General features: G+C 49.2%; 1 protein-coding gene across 1 annotated transcript in view; it reads right to left on the reverse strand.

The window, feature by feature from the left end:
- TYRO3 (TYRO3 protein tyrosine kinase) overlaps positions 1 to 17,408 on the reverse strand; it is a 455,756-nt gene that overhangs the window by 326,388 nt on the left and 111,960 nt on the right. Inside the window, exon 4 of the mRNA XM_063947918.1 lies at positions 10,123 to 10,296. Within this exon, the coding sequence (XP_063803988.1) occupies positions 10,123 to 10,296 (174 nt within the window). The remainder of the gene's footprint in view (positions 1 to 10,122; positions 10,297 to 17,408) is intronic.

Here is a 17,408-nt window from a genome sequence, read left to right on the forward strand (position 1 = left end):
CAAATCGCTGCGGTTTCAGCAGATACAGCTTTTCATTCTGCATAGATCGTACATGACACCGAGCAGGCTGGCCAGATTTAGGTCTGATAGTGCTGATGTTTGTCCCAAGTGCGGGGCTGCCGGAGGCACATTCTGGCACCTCATATGGGAATGCCCGTTGCTGCAAGTGTTCTGGGCTGGGGTCGGGTCGATTCTGGAACATACGGGAATGCCGAGAGGATTGCTGACTCCGAGATTTTGTATTTTGGGGGTGGGCGACTCTGACTCTGGGTCCCGATGGGAAAGCATGTATGCCCGCAGTGTGTGCGCTCTTGCAAAAGTGTGTATCGCGCGGACATGGATGGCCCCGCGTCCTCCCACGATACCTGCTTTCAAAAGTTTGGTAAACGATACCCTACTAAAAGAACGATATGTATATATGAAATATAATGCCCTTAACAGATACGAGAAGATATGGTCTCCCTGGATCGCTTCCACATACTCCTCCCTTGCCCTTCAAACTTAGAGGGCACTGGCTCTCGCAGCGGAGGCGCTATTCGGGCCCCGGGGCGTTGGGCCGAGCCTTTTATCTCCCCTTTAATGCAGCTGGTTGACTATCTAGCTACCACACCACACCATACACACCTTAACTTGACTAGGCTTGAGTTTGTTTCAGAGGGTTTAGTTCAGGGGTAGTGGGGTTGTGGGCTATATATGGCCCACTAAACGGGGTAATTACACTAAAGATGCGGGGAGAAAATATTTAAAATGTTAAGTATGTGAATCATGACCTGCTTACAGACTTCATATAATATGCATATTGTGGGAAGACCGCACGGGAATAGTAACGCGGGGAATGTCATTCATATATGTATACCACTTAAAATAAAAAAGAATGACCCAGAATATTGTGATATTCCAACTGTGCTTCCCAATGTATACTGAAATGTCTGTATCTTTAACATGCTGTTGAATAAAAATTACTCTATTTAAAAAAAAAAAAAACACCAAGAAAGGAAGAAGATAGATAAAAGGTGCATAACTAAAGGAGTACTTATTTCTAGATCGCATGACATATAGCTTTTATATATTGTTAAAGCTGAAAATGTTTATCCAAGGCGCACGTTTGTGTGTGTATGTTCCAGCATAACTCTGGAATGCCTGGTGCAATTTTCACCAAACTTTGTACACATGACTTACAATCTGGAAACAAATACTGTGGGGGTAAGACACCCCTAGGGGTGGGGGTGACATGTAAAAATCCATAGTTTTTGGCCATAACTCTGGAATACCTGGAGCAATTTACACAGAGGCATCCACGGGATAGGGGCCGGGGCACCCACGGGAAAGGGGACAGGGCACCCACGGGAAAGGGGCCGGGGCACCCACGGGAAAGGGGCCGGGGCACCCACGGGAAAGGGGCCGGGGCACCCACGGGAAAGGGGCCGGGGCACCCACGGGAAAGGGGCCGGGGCACCCACGGGAAAGGGGCCGGGGCACCCACGGGAAAGGGGCCGGGGCACCCACGGGAAAGGGGCCGGGGCACCCACGGGAAAGGGGCCGGGGCACCCACGGGAAAGGGCCGAGGCATACTTTAGTGTTGAAGCTAAGCAAGGAGACCTAGGGCCAGGGCTTAAAGTGGTCCTGAAAGACGCGCCGCCAAAGGGGCGTGGCCTCACAAGGAAGGGGCGTGGCCACACAAAAGTACCCCCAATTCAAAATAATGTCTCGCAGTAGCACACAATGCCCACAATAGCAAAGCCACTTACACTCACAATGCCAAAGCAGTGCCCCCCCTCCTAATTTTAGATTCGATTCACAATATAGCAGTATATGTTGAACAACCTTTGCTCACCTCTCTTATGTCTTCTATGTGTCCCTTCTACTTTCTTGTTTCCTTTGTATGTCACTCTCCTCATGTGTCCTTATCTTCATCCGGGATCAGGTCTGAAGATCGACAATGTTTAGGTCGACAGTCACTAGGTCGACAGGGTCAGAAGGTTGACATGTTCTAGGTCGACAGGTCAACATGAGTTTTTAAAAAAAAAATATATTTGCTTTTTACTTTTTCATACTAACAATCCACGTGGACTACGATTGGAACAGTAATCTGTGCTGAGCGAAGCGGTAGCGGAGCGAGGCACCTTGGCCAAAGCATGGCGAGCGAAGCAAGCCATGCGAGGGGACACGGTGCACTAATTGGGGTTCCCGGTCACTCTACGAAGAAAACACCACCAAAACAACATAAAAAACTCATGTCGACCTTTTGATCTGTCGACCTAGTGACGGTCGACCTAGACACTGTCGATCTAATGATCCACACCCCTTCATCCTAGGTATCCCTTACACCCTATATGCTCCCCTTTGTGTTTGATCATCTGAATCTTTCTCTCCTTTACTTACCCCCTACACCTCTCACTCCCTGTGCCTCACTCTCCGATCTCACCCCCTGCACCTCTCACTCCCCCCCATCTCACCCCCTGTTCCTCTCACTCCCCCCATCTCACCCTGGCGCCTCTCCCCCATCTCACCCCCTGCTCCTCTCGCTCCCTCCCCATCTCACCCCCTGTTCCTCTCATTCCATCTCACCCTGGCGCCTCTCACTCCCCCATATCACCCCTTGTTCCTCTCCCTCCCCCTTCTCACCTCCTGCTCCTCTCACTCCCCCATCTCGCCCCCTGCTCCTCTCACTCCCCCATCTCACCCTGGCGCCTCTCCCCCATCTCACCCCTGCTCCTCTCGCTCCCTCCCCATCTCACCCCCTGTTCCTCTCATTCCATCTCACCCTGGCGCCTCTCACTCCCCCATATCACTCCTTGTTCCTCTCACTCCCCCTTCTCACCTCCTGCTCCTCTCACTCCCCCATCTCGCCCCCTGCTCCTCTCACTCCCCCATCTCACCCTGGCGCCTCTCCCCCATCTCACCCCCTGCTCCTCTCGCTCCCTCCCCATCTCTCCCCCTTTTCCTCTCATTCCATCTCACCCTGGCGCCTCTCACTCCCCCATATCACCCCCTGTTCCTCTCACTCCCCCTTCTAACCCCCTGCTCCTCTCACTCCCCCATCTCACCCCCTGCTCCTCTCACTCCCCCATCTCACCCCCTGCTCATCTCACCACCTGCTTCTCTCACTCCCTGCTCATCTCACCACCTGCTTCTCTCACCCCCCATCTCAGCCCCTGCATCCTGGAGCATTGGGTCACGGTTACAGCGTAGGAAAGCTGGCAGCTGGCGCCAGACAGGACTCGCGGACCAGCTGCTATTCAAAAGAAGGGGCCGCCCAGCTGCACTTTGAAACGGTCGTCGATTGTGCACAAATCACAGTTCGCAAGCTGCCAACCAATGAGAAGCTGCCACTTGGCAGCTTCTCATTGGCTGGTGGTCCGCGAAACATGATTGGCTCACATCACAAATTTGAAATAGCCGCCCCTTCTTTTCGCTGGCAATGCAATCGGTCCGCGAGCTGGGATTGGCTGGCGGCCGCTGACAACTTTACATGGCTGCTGGGACCTGATGCTTAGTGAACCGGGTGGAGGCAGAACTGGTTCTTCCTGCAATTAGAGGTGACGGAACGCAGCCTGCAAACCTAACATATTTAACATACAGTGGGCAGAGCTTGGCCTGTCATCCCAGCATTTACAGCACTGAGCACGGCAGCATCAGAGGCGGGACGGGGCAGAGAAGGAGGCGGATTATTCTCCTCAGCACCAGCACTTTGACAGCATCAACGCGGGGAAGCCCAGAGGTGCGGCCTGACAAAGATTGGCATTAGCTAGTTGGTCATAAAAGCCTATGGACCACTGAACTGAAAATGCCTGCAATATTCTCATGGTACTTTGTCTTTGAGCGATTACACATGAATGGAGATAAGTCAGGAAGGCACGATCTGAAAATAAACCTCACAAAGAGGTACATAGTCTTACAGAGGCACAAAAAAGGATTATAAATTACCTACCGGTAAATCCTTTTCTCGTAGTCCGTAGAGGATGCTGGGGTCCACATTAGTACCATGGGGTATAGACGGGTCCACTAGGAGCCACTGGCACTTTAAGAGTTTGAGAGTGTGGGCTGGCTCCTCCCTTTATTTCCCACCTACCAGACTCAGTCTAGAAACTGTGCCCGAGGAGATGGACATCTTTGAGAAAAGGATTACACACAGATAGTGGCAAGATTCATACCAGCTCACACACAAGGCAACCCAAGCTTACTAGCTTGAAACATCAGCAACGGCTGAACAGGATTACTTACCAAGTAACAAAACAGTACTTACCAAGAACTAAGCAGTACTGAACTAAATACCCACTGCAGGATAACGAAGCGCTGGGCAGGCGCCCAGCATTCTCTACGGACTACGAGAAAAGGATTTACTGGTAGGTAATTAAAATCCTATTTTCTCTTACGTCCTAGAGGATGCTGGGGTCCACATTAGTACCATGGGGATGTACCAAAGCTCCCAGAACGGGACTGAGAGTGCGGAGGCTCCTGCAGAACTGCTTGACCAAACTTGAGGTCCTCAGAGGTCAAAGTATCGAACTTGTAGAACTTAGCAAAAGTGTTCGACCCAGACCAAGTAGCCGCTCGGTAGAGTTGCAATGCCGAGACACCCCGGGCAACCGCCCAGGAAAGAACCCACCTTACGAGTAGAGTGGGCCTTAACAGACGTAGGACACGGCAAGTCTGCCGTAGAATACGCATGCTGGATAGTGAACCTGATCCAGCGAGAGATTGTCTGTTTAGAAGCAGGACACCCAATTTTCTTGGGATCATACAGGACAAATAGAGAGTCCGATTTTCTGTGACGAGCAGTCCTCCTCACATAGATCTTTATTGCCCTTACAACATCTAAGGACTTTGATGAAATTGAGGAGTCAGTCGTAACTGGCACCACAATAGGTTGGTTGATATGAAATGCCGACACAACCTTCGGAAGAAACTGCTGACGTGTCCGGAACTCAGCTCTATCTTCATGGAAGATCAAGTATGGGCTTCTACATGACAAAGCCCCCAGCTCCGACACATGTCTAGCAGAAGGAAAGGCCAACAAAGTGACAGCCTTCCACGTTAGAAACTTGACCTCAACCTCTTGTAGAGGTTCAAACCATCCCGAACGAAGGAACTGCAACACCATGTTAAGATCCCAGGGTGCCGTAGGCGGTACAAAGGGAGGTTGGATGTGCAGAACTCCCTTCAAAAAAGTCTGAACCTCAGGGAGGGCAGCCAACTGCTTCTGGAAGAAAATGGATAGGGCCGAAATCTGGACCTTTAGGGATCCTAACCTCAGGCCCATATCCACACCTGCTTGCAGGAAGAGGATAAAACGTCCCAGTTGAAACTCTTGTAGGAAACTTCTCGGACTCACACCAAGACACGTATTGTTTCCAAATGTTTAGACGTTACGCCTTTCCTAGCCTGTATCAGGGTAGGAATAACCTTGTTCGGAATGTCCTTCCGATCTGATATCTGGCGTTCAACCTCCATGCCGTCAAACGTAGCCGTGGTAAGTCTTGGTAGGCGAACGGCCCCTGCTGCAGCAGGTCCTCCCGAAGAGGAAGAGGCCTCGGCTCTTCTAGCAGAAGATCCGTGTACCATGCCCTTCTTGGCCAGTCGGAGCAATGAGGATTGCCTGAACTCTTGTTCTCCTTATGAGTTTGAGAACTCTTGGAATGAGTGGAAGTGGAGGGAACACGTACATAGACTGGAACACCCACGGAGACACTAGGGCATCCACCGCCACTGCTTGCCGGTCCCTCGACCTGGAACAATACCGCCAAAGCTTCTTGTTGAGACGAGAGGCCATCATGTCGATCTGTGGTACGCCCCAAAGATCTGTTACCTCCTTGAACACCTCCAGATGGAGACCCCACTCCCCTCGATGGTGATCGTGTCTGCTGAGGAAGTCCGCTTCCCAGTAGTCTACTCCCGGAAAGTAGGCAGCTGACCGCACCAACGTGTGTTTTTCTGCCCAGAGGATGATCCATGTTACCTCTGACATTGCAGCTCTGCTCTTCGCTCCACCCTGTCGATTTATGTAAGCCACTGTCGTTACATTGTCTGACTGCACTTGAATGGCCCCATTTCTCTGAGAGGGGCCGCTTGGAGAAGACCGCTGTAGATGGCTCTTAGATCCAGAATGTTTATTGGCAGGCCGGCTTCCAGACTTGACCACCTCCCTTGGAAGGTTTCCCCTTGAGTGACTGCGCCCCAGCCCCGGAGACTTGCATAGAAGGATCCAGTCCTGAAACCCGAACCTGTGGCCCTCCAGAAGGTGAGGTAATTGGAGCCACCAGAGGAGTGAAATCCTGGCCATTGGCGACAGACGTATTCTCTGGTGCATGTGTAGATGGGATCCCGACCACTTGTCCAGGGGATCCAGTAGGAAGGACAGAGCATGAAACCTCCCGTTCTGCAGAGCCTCGTAAGAGGCCACCATCTTTCCCAGAAGGCGAATGCACTGATGAACCTACACCCGGGCTGGCTTCAGGACATCCCGGACCATTGTTTTTATCACCAACGCATTTTCCTCCGGAAGAAACACCCTCTGCACTGCCGTGTCGAAGATCAGTCCCAGAAAGGACAACCTCCTGGATGGTTTCAAATGTGATTTTGGTATATTCAGGATCCAACCATGTTCCCTGAGAAGCTTGGTCATGAGAGCTATTGGCCGTAAAAGCTTCTCCTCGGACGATGCCTGTATAAACAGATCGTCCAGATATGGAGTTATTTTCACCCCCTGCCTGCGGAGAAGAACCATCGTTTCCGCCATCACCTTGGTGAACACCCTTGGTGCTGTGGAGAGGATGAATGGCAGGGCTTAGAACTGAAAATGACAGTCCAACAGTGCGAATCGGAGATAAGCTTGATGCGGCGGCCAAATCGGAATGTGGAGGTACGCATCCTTGATATCCAGTGATACCAGAAATTCCCCACTTCCAGACCTGATATCACCGCCCTTAGAGACTCCATTTTGAACTTGAACTCCCTCAGAAAGGGATTTAACGATTTTAAGTTCAGAATGGGTCTGACCAAACCATCCGGTTTCGGTACCACGAAAAGCTTAGAATAGTAACCCGTGTGTTGTATTTGAGGAAGAACTGGCACAATGACCTGTGCCTCCATCAACTTCTGAACGGCCCCCTGTAGGGTAGCCCTGTCTGCCAGCAAAGCTGGCAAGCCCGATGTGAAGAACCGCTGAGGAGGGAGATCTTGAATTTCCAGACGGTACCCCTGGGACACAATGTCTAGCACCCAGACGTGACTGAAATGTCTGAGTCTCGCCCCCACCGGCCCTACCTCCAGGCTGCGCTGTCCACCATCATGCGGAGGACTTTGGTGCACCTGAAGCAGGCTTCTGTTACTGGGAACCCGCCGCAGCAGGTTTCTTAAATTTTGGTCGGACCCCTCTAAAGAAGGTGTTGGCCGGCTTGGCCTTTCTTGGTTTAGTAACCCGAAAAGGACTGAGATGCAGGTGAAGAAAATGGTTTCTTCGTAGCAGGAGCTGCTGAGGGAAGAAAAGGGGACTTACCCGCTGTAGCCGTGGTGATCCACGCATCCAATGCTTCCCCAAAGAGAGCCTGATCTGTGTAGGGTAGCGTCTCCACACCTCTACTGGATTCCGCTTCGGCAGACCACTGGTGCACCCACAGTCCTCGACGAGCCGAGACGGACATGGAAGAAATTCCTGCAGCCGTCTAACCCAGGTCTTTCATGGATTCCACCGTAAATCCCGCAGAATCCTGTATGTTGCATAAGAACAATTCAACGTCACTTTCATCTATTGTAATCAATTTCTCAAGTAACGTGTCAGCTTTACTATAGCTTTAGAAATCCATACACAGGCAATGGTAGGTCGTAGTATCGTCTCCGAAGCCGTGTACATGGATTTAAGCATAGCGTCAATCTCGCGATCAGCCGGTTCCTTCAATGCGGCAGAGCCCGGGACTGGTAAAACCACCATCCTTGACAGTCTGGACACAGATGCGTCAACTATGGATGAGTTTTTCCCAATTCATTCTATCCTTATCTCAGGATATTACAAACAGCGTTTAATACATTATACAATACAGACGCAGGGAAGGTTAGCGAGGCTTTCTTATGGTCAGCAATATTTAACATATATAGCTAATGGACTCCCACATGAGCTGCACCCCCTGCAAGGGGTGGTGCCGCCGCCACCCCCTCCCCCTCTCAGCACGTCCTCATCACCGTTCGTAGTCTGTGTAATAGGAGCTGCAGACCGGAAAATGGAGCTGAACTCTGCTGGGTTCGCACTGAGAAGAAGCTCCACCCAGCGAAGATGGAGCATCTTCCCGCGCAACTTCTATATACTGGCCTGAGGATTCCGTCGCTAGCCGGGGGATTCAGTCCCCGGCCAGCGTCTGTGTACTGATGATTCCGTCGCTAGCCTGAAGATTTAGTCCCCGGCTAGCGCCCGTGTAATGAGGATTCAGTCACTAGTCTTGGGATTCAGTCTCCGGATAGCGACTGACCAGTTTAGGGTATTTAGACGCTGGTTCAGCAACGTGATTACATTTCTGTGTGCATGAAATGGATTCCTCCTGAGAGGAAACCACTTCAGCAGCATATGACACGGCTATGAAAGGTATTGAACACTCACATACGCACACACACAGGGAATTGTCAATCACAGCTCAAACTCCTCCCCCCCCCCAAGTACGGCAGAGAGAGACACAGAGATTGGAGCCAACCCACACACAGCGCTCTGAGGTAGAACAAATAAAACTACCAGCGCTATCTGTGTACCTTAATAGACTACACAGAATTTACACAGCCTCCTCCCCTTTATACAACCCCCTGGTATCGCTCAGGATAGCTGGAGTTGATTGGAGGGACAGCTCCCTTGTACTGGAACTAATGGCAGGAAAATGTCGCTGAATGAGGAGAAGCTCCGCCTCCTGAAGATGGCGCGTCGTCCCGCAGAATTCTTTATACTGGCCTAAGGATTCCGTCGCTAGCAGGGGTCGGTTAGAGTCTGTGTACTGCAGATTCTGTCGCTAGCCTGGGGATTCAGTCTGTGTGTCTGTGACCAGTGTAGGGTATTAAGACGCTGGCTCAGGACGCCCCTCATAGCGCCAACTCTATGTGCCGCTGAGCCTTTCCGGAGCGCAGCCCCTCAGCGCTGCGCTCCTACCCTTGTGCCGCCATATCTCGCCATCTTCTGATCTGCTGGCTCTGCTAGGCGGTGGCGGAATGCTGCCGGGGTGAGCGATCCCCTGTGGCAGGGAATGTTCGATCCCCTCAGGAGCTCAGTGTCCTATCATCGGACATAGTGGCTCAGACCCCGCAGGGCAGACACTACTCCCCCCCCTTAGTCCCTCAAAGCAGCCTCCCTGTAAAATAATAAACTCTAAAACATAAACTTTACTAGAGAAACAATGGAGAGCTCCCGTAGCTGTGACCGGCTCCTCCGGGCACATTTTCTATACTGAGTCTGGTAGGAGGGGCATAGAGGGAGGAGCCAGCCCACACTCTCAAACTCTTAAAGTGCCCATGGCTTCTAGTGAACCAGTCTATACACTTTGGTACGAATGTGGACCCCAGCATCCTCTATGACATAAGAGAAACAGTAGTGCGTATGGCTGACTTTTTATTCTCTATTATCCAGACTAATTTTGGGAACCCCTAAATATCTGATCAAACACCAAATTGTATCATACAAGTAACTAGAAGAACTCAGGCCTAGCATCTCCCCCAAATAATAATAACTAGCTGATGTGCTGTTCTCAATTTGCAAAAGGTTTGCTGGGCGGAATATTTCACCCCCTTAGGAGTCGACGTTTGACATACACTATACAATTATCTGGCAGATCTGGCTGGTTAGAATGAAAATCTGGTACTGCATGAGAGCAAAATACAATCGATTATTTACTCCATAACACTGCTGTTCATACAAGCTGGTTAAATCACAGAAAAACTGCCACGATCATTGATAAATAGGGAAGCCCAACTAATCCTGTCGTTGGCAGTGCCCCCTTAATTTATGGGGTGCAGTAATTTAAATATATGCACATTCAGTTATTCAACGCAGGTGGTGTTTATCCTATGAATCTTGCAAACATTTCCTCACAATTACATTTTTTCCATAGGCAACAAAAAAACACAAGGAACACCAACAGATGAAGAACTCACCGGGTACAACCAGAACAGACGGGGAGTTCTCTGGTTTCCTGAAAACTGGGGAATCTCCCATCCACCATATAATAGTCAGAGGCTCTGGTGGTCCAACAGCCGCGCAAGAAATATTAAAAGGGGTGTTTGGTAACACAGCCAGGTCCTTCGGCTCCGTGGTAAAATATGGGATACCTGGGTAACAGTCACAAAAATAAATTGCTTAAATTAGCTGAAATTTGGTATTTCCGAGCAACAATGTGCTATATTAAAACTATTATTCTGCAAAAGTTCACAAACGTTTTCAAATAATATTACAACTGTGAATTTAAGTCATCTTAGAGTAAGGTTGCTAAATATTCACGAGAATACTAATGTGCTTATTTAGAAACTCGCATTAAAATGTTCTTTTATAAACAGGAAGCCTTTGTCTATGCAGAAATCGGTATTAAGTTCTTTATTGTCTACAAGGATAATTATGCCCTTTTTTCTCATTACGTTTCAAACGTGGCAAACCTGCTTTATTTCGGCACACAATTTACACACAATAAAACTTTGTTGTTTCATCCTAATTGCTGTGTACACAGAACAGTTATTACATATTTATACACCTCTGTACTGTAACAGTGGCTGGTGCTACAGTGGTTTATAACATGCATAGATAACCTATTCAAAGCTCTTGGTATACTAAGGGGGTATTCATTTAAGTGTTGTTTGTTTCGACTGGTCAAAAAACTATACTAATTCGACACAGGGTATTCAATTGCAGGCATTTTCGCCTGTTATTTTAATCCATTTTCGCCCATGCCGTTTCACTTTTTTCTTTTATCGAATTGGCATGGGCGGAAACTGCTGCAAAAATGGGCGAAAACGCCCACAAATTCTCCAAAACACATGTATCAGCTGCAAATTCGTCGATACATGTGGTTTTCGCCAGTGCCGGATTTTCTGACCAGTCGAATAATGGCACGGGCATTGAATAGGTCGAATGTAAATTCGACCTAAAAATGGTCGGAAAGTGCAGTTTTTTCGACTGGTCGGAAAAAAACGGTACTAATTGAATACCCCCCTAAGCTTCACGGTCTGTACTCCTAGAATAATTATATCTGCAGTGAACAAATCACCATTATTCTAAATACAAATTCTCCATTACAACATTAGAATGGTGACACCATAGTTATAAATATGCCTTCACAAGTGAATACACACACGCATGCAGTGATGTAATCAATCAAAAGTCCATTGAAATAATAGTAGCCACATTCTACACAAAACCAAACCGACAAGGGTTTCAACCAACCCTTACAACATCATCATCATCATCATGTCCTGGCCAGAAGCCCAGTAACTAATAAAGAAGGAAGGCATGTCATTAGTGTGGTCCTGTTGCTGCCTGGTTAGGAACATTTCTGATGGCATCAGATCCCACATTCAGCTGCTGATAAAACAGATTAGTACACTGTAGCACACTGAACATTTACACTGTCCCTACAGCACAAGGCGGATAGTAGGAGAGCAGTGTCCAATAAACAGTGTGCATGGAGAAGGAAGTGGATGTAGAATGCCAAGTTAATAGTAGAAAGTAGATAGTGTTAAGTGCAGAGGGACTGCAGTGAGAATTAAGGGGTGACATGGAAGGTTGACTTCAATGGACGTTACAGGTTTCACATATTTTTTTAACTGGATGTTTACAAGTTTGAAGATGCATGTTTAACTTATCCCCAACACACTGTTGGAGAAGGCTCTGCCTTTGTAGCAAAGTACAGCATGATAGCTCATTGCACCCATTATCTTTAACCAGGTCTGCTATTGCTGAAGTTCTGGAAATTCCAGTATTCTAAATACAGAACAGTGTCGTTCTATGCAGCCTTCTGAAAAGCAATAGACAATAATCCATCTCACGCTTGGCACACTCAGCATAACCTCACGTTCACCTCATATGGCGGTAAACTGTTTAGCCAATTTCTGACATTCTTCAACCACTCCATCCTGCACATCAGGTTTTGCACCCACTCAATCAAATTTGCTACTTTAACTAAACACATGGGAGCTCGGGAAATAGAAGGTAAAATCCCTCTCTAACAAAAGACATAAAGCCATCGACATTCCATGAATAAAAAAGGAGAACGAATAACAGCAGACTCCCAGCTTACAGAGAAGATAATGTTATAGCCTCTGCTATCCAATATATCTGAATGAACAGAAAATGAAAACATTTGAAATTAATTTAAATATTTTAGAAAAAAAAGTAAAAATTTAGCCACAAAAAATAAGATTTTACTCACCGGGAAATCTATTTCTCGTAGTCCGTAGTGGATGCTGGGGACTCCGTAAGGACCATGGGGAATAGACGGGCTCCGTAGGAGACTGGGCACTCTAAGAAAGATTTAGTACTACTGGTGTGCACTGGCTCCTCCCTCTATGCCCCTCCTCCAGACCTCAGTTAAGGAAACTGTGCCCGGAAGAGCTGACATTACAAGGAAAGGATTTTGGAATCCAGGGTAAGACTCATACCAGCCACACCAATCACACCGTATAACTTGTGATAAACTTACCCAGTCAACAGTATGAACAACAACAGAGCATCAAACAATGGATGCCACCATAACATAACCCTTTATTAAGCAATAACTATATACACGTATTGCAGAAAGTCCGCACTTGGGACGGGCGCCCAGCATCCACTACGGACTACGAGAAATAGATTTACCGGTGAGTAAAATCTTATTTCTCTAACGTCCTAGTGGATGCTGGGGACTCCGTAAGGACCATGGGGATTATACCAAAGCTCCCAAACGGGCGGGAGAGTGCGGATGACTCTGCAGCACCGAATGGGCAAACACAAGGTCCTCCTCAGCCAGGGTATCAAACTTGTAGAACTTAGCAAATGTGTTTGAACCCGACCAAGTAGCTGCTCGGCAAAGCTGTAATGCCGAGACCCCTCGGGCAGCCGCCCAAGAAGAGCCCACTTTCCTGGTGGAATGGGCTTTCACTGATTTTGGATGCGGCAATCCAGCCGCAGAATGAGCCTGCTGAATCATGTTACAGATCCAGCGAGCAATGGTTTGCTTTGAAGCAGGAGCACCCAGCTTGTTGGATGCATACAGGATAAACAGCGAGTCAGTCTTCCCGACTCCAGCCGTCCTGGCTACATAGATCTTCAAAGCCCTGACTACATCAAGCAACTTGGAATCCTCCAAGTCACGAGTAGCCGCAGGCACCACAATAGGTTGGTTCAAATTAAAAGATGACACCACCTTCGGCAGAAATTGCGGACGAGTCCGTAATTCTGCCCTGTCCATATGGAAAACCAGATAGGGGCTTTTACATGACAAAGCCGCCAATTCTGACACACGCCTAGCCGAAGCTAAGGCCAATAGCATGACCACCTTCCACGTGAGATACTTTAGCTCCACGGTCTTAAGTGGCTCAAACCAGTTGGATTTCAGGAAACCCAACACCACGTTGAGATCCCAAGGTGCCACTGGTGGCACAAAAGGGGGCTGAATATGCAGCACTCCCTTAACAAACGTCTGAACTTCAGGAAGAGAAGCCAGTTCCTTTTGAAAGAAAATGGATAGGGCCGAAATCTGGACCTTTATGGACCCCAACTTCAAGCCCATAGTCACTCCAGACTGTAGGAAGTGCAGGAACCGTCCCAGCTGGAATTCCTCTGTAGGGGCCTTCCTGGTCTCACACCAGGCCACATATTTTCGCCATATACGGTGATAGTGTTTTGCTGTCACGTCCTTCCTAGCCTTTATCAGCGTAGGAATAACTTCATCCGGAATGCCTTTTTCCGCTAGGATCCTGCGTTCAACCGCCATGCCGTCAAACGCAGCCGCGGTAAGTCTTGGAACAGACAGGGAACCTGTTGCAACAGGTCCTGTCTGAGAGGCAGAGGCCATGGGTCCTCTGTGAGCATTTCTTGCAGTTCCGGGTACCAAGTCCTTCTTGGCCAATCTGGAACAATGAGTATTGTTCTCACTCCTCTTTTTCTTACGATTCTCAGCACCTTGGGTATGAGAGGAAGAGGAGAAACCACATAGACCGACTGGAACACCCACGGTGTTACTAGTGCGTCCACAGCTATCGCCTGAGGGTCTCTTGACCTGGAGCAATACCTTTGTAGCTTTTTGTTGAGACAGGATGCCATCATGTCCACCTGTGGCAGTTCCCATCGATTTGTAATCTGAGTGAAGACTTCTTGATGAAGTCCCCACTCTCCCGGGTGGAGGTCGTGCCTGCTGAGGAAGTCTGCTTCCCAGTTGTCCACTCCCGGAATGAACACTGCTGACAGTGCTTGCACGTGATTCTCCACCCAACGAAGAATCCTGGTGGCTTCCGCCATCGCCACTCTGCTTCTTGTGCCGCCCTGGCGGTTTACATGAGCCACTGCGGTGATGTTGTCTGACTGAATCAGCACCGGTTGGTTTCGAAGCAGAGGCTCCGCTTGACTCAGGGCGTTGTATATGGCCCTTAGTTCCAGTATATTTATGTGCAGACAAGCCTCCTGACTTGACAACAACCCTTGGAAGTTTCTTCCCTGAGTGACTGCCCCCCATCCTCGGAGGCTCGCATCCGTGGTCACCAGGACCCAGTCCTGTATGCCGAACCTGCGGCCCTCGAGAAGGTGAGCACTCTGCAGCCACCACAGAAGAGACACCCTGGCCCTCGGGGACAGGGTGGTCAGCCGATGCATCTGAAGATGCGATCCGGACCACTTGTCCAACAGATCCCACCGAAAGATCCTCGCATGGAACCTGCAGAAGGGAATGGCTTCGTACGATGCCACCATCTTTCTCAGGACTCGCGTGCAGTGATGCACCGACACCTGTTTCGGTTTTAAGAGGTCTCTGACTAGAGTCACGAGCTCCTGAGCCTTCTCCGCCGGGAGAAACACCTTCTTCTGGTCTGTGTCCAGAATCATGCCTAGAAAGGGCAGACGCGTCGTAGGAATCAGCTGCAACTTTGGGATATTCAGAATCCAGCCATGCTGCTGCAACACTTCCTGAGAGTGTGCTACGCTGATCAGCAACTGCTCTCGGGACCTCACCTTTATGAGGAGATCGTCCAAGTATGGGATAACTGTGACTCCTTGCTTTCTCAGGATCACCATCATTTCTGCCATTACCTTGGTAAATATTCTCGGTGCCGTGGAGAGCCCAAACGGCAACGTCTGGAATTGGTAATGACAGTCCTGTACCACAAATCTGAGGTACTCCTGATGTGGTGGATAAATGGGGACATGCAAGTAAGCATCCTTGATGTCCAGAGACACCATAAAATCCCCCACTTCCAGGCTTGCAATGACCGCTCTGCGCGATTCAATTTTGAACTTGAATCTTTTTAGATAAATGTTCAGGGACTTTAAATTCAATATGGGTCTGACCGAACCGTCCGGTTCCGGTACCACAAACATTGTGGAATAGTATCCCCTTCCCTGTTGAAGGAGGGGAACCTTTACCACCACCTGCTGGAGATATAACTTGTGAATTGCCGCTAACACTACTTCCCTTTCCATGGGGGAAGCTGGCAGGGCCGATTTGAGGTAACGGTGAGGGGGCATCACTTCGAATTCCAGCTTGTATCCCTGAGACACAATCTGTATAGCCCAGGGATCCACCTGTGAGCGAACCCACTGGTGGCTGAAATTTCGGAGACGCGCCCCCACCGCTCCTGGCTCCACCTGTGGAGACCCAGCGTCATGCGGTGGATTTAGTGGAAGCCGGGGAGGACTTCTGTTCCTGGGAACTAGCTGTATGGTGCAGCTTCTTTCCTCTACCCCTGCCTCTGGCAAGAAAGGATGCACCTCTGACTTTCTTGCTTCTTTGTGAACGAAAGGACTGCATTTGGTAATACGGTGCTTTCTTAGACTGTGAGGGAATATATGGCAAAAAATTTGACTTCCCAGCCGTAGCTGTGGAAACTAGGTCCGAGAGACCGTCCCCAAACAATTCCTCACCCTTGTAAGGTAAAACCTCCATGTGCTTTTTGGAGTCGGCATCACCTGTCCATTGCCGAGTCCACAGGACCCTTCTGGCAGAAGTTGACATTGCATTTATTCTAGAGCCCAGTAGGCAAATGTCCCTCTGGGCATCCCTCATATATAGGACAGTGTCTTTTATATGCCCCAGAGTCAGTAAAATGGTATCCTTGTCTAAGGTATCCAGTTCCTCAGACAGATTATCTGTCCATGCTGCTACAGCACTACATATCCAGGCCGACGCAATTGCCGGCCTTAGTAGAGTACCTGAATGTGTATAAACAGACTTCAGGATACTTTCCTGCTTCCTATCGGCAGAATCCTTTAGGGAGGCCGTATCCTGTGACGGCAGGGCCACCTTCTTAGATAAGCGTGTCAGAGCTTTATCTACCCTAGGGGAGGATTCCCAGCGCATCCTGTCCGTTGGCGGGAAAGGGTACACCATAAGTAACCTTTTGGAAATCAGCACTTTCCTATCGGGGGAATCCCACGTTTTTTCACATAACTCATTTAACTCATGTGAAGGGGGAAAAGTCACCTCTTGCTTTTTCTCCCCATAGATATAAACCCTCTTGTCAGGGACAGGGTTTACCTCTGATATGTGCAATACATCCTTCATTGCTATAATCATGTAGCGGATGGCTTTAGCCATTTTAGGCTGCAATTTTGCATCATCGTCATCGACACTGGAGTCAGAATCCGTGTCAACAATTTTGGATAGTGGGCGCTTCTGAGACCCTGACGGCCTCTGCGCTGTAGGATCAGGCATGGGCTGAGACCCCGACTGTCCCAAGGCATCAGCTTTATCCAACCTTTTATGCAAGGAGTTTACATTATCATTTAACACCTTCCACATATCCATCCAATCAGGTGTCGGCGCCGTCAGCGGAGACACGTCATTCATCTGCACCTGCTCTGCCTCCACATAGCCCTCCTCGTCAAACATGTCGACACACGCGTACCGACACACCACACACACAGGGGATGCTCTATGAGGACAGGACCCCCACAAGGCCTTTTGGAGAGACAGAGAGAGAGTATGCCAGCACACACCCCAGCGCTATATGACCCAGGAATCACACAGTAACTTAGTGTTTACCCAGTAGCTGCTGTATATATGATTAAAGCGCTAAATTTATGTGCCCCCCCCCCCTCTCTTTTTACCCTCTTTCTACCGTGAGTCTGCAGGGGAGAGCCTGGGGAGCTTCCTCTCAGCGGAGCTGTGGAGAGAAAACGGCGCTGGTGAGTGCTGAGGAAGAAGGCCCCGCCCCCTCAGCGGCGGGCTTCTGTCCCGCGATTTTGTGTAAAATTAATGGCGGGG

The sequence above is a fragment of the Pseudophryne corroboree genome, chromosome 12 (assembly GCF_028390025.1).
Source record: "Pseudophryne corroboree isolate aPseCor3 chromosome 12, aPseCor3.hap2, whole genome shotgun sequence".
NCBI lineage: Eukaryota > Metazoa > Chordata > Amphibia > Anura > Myobatrachidae > Pseudophryne > Pseudophryne corroboree.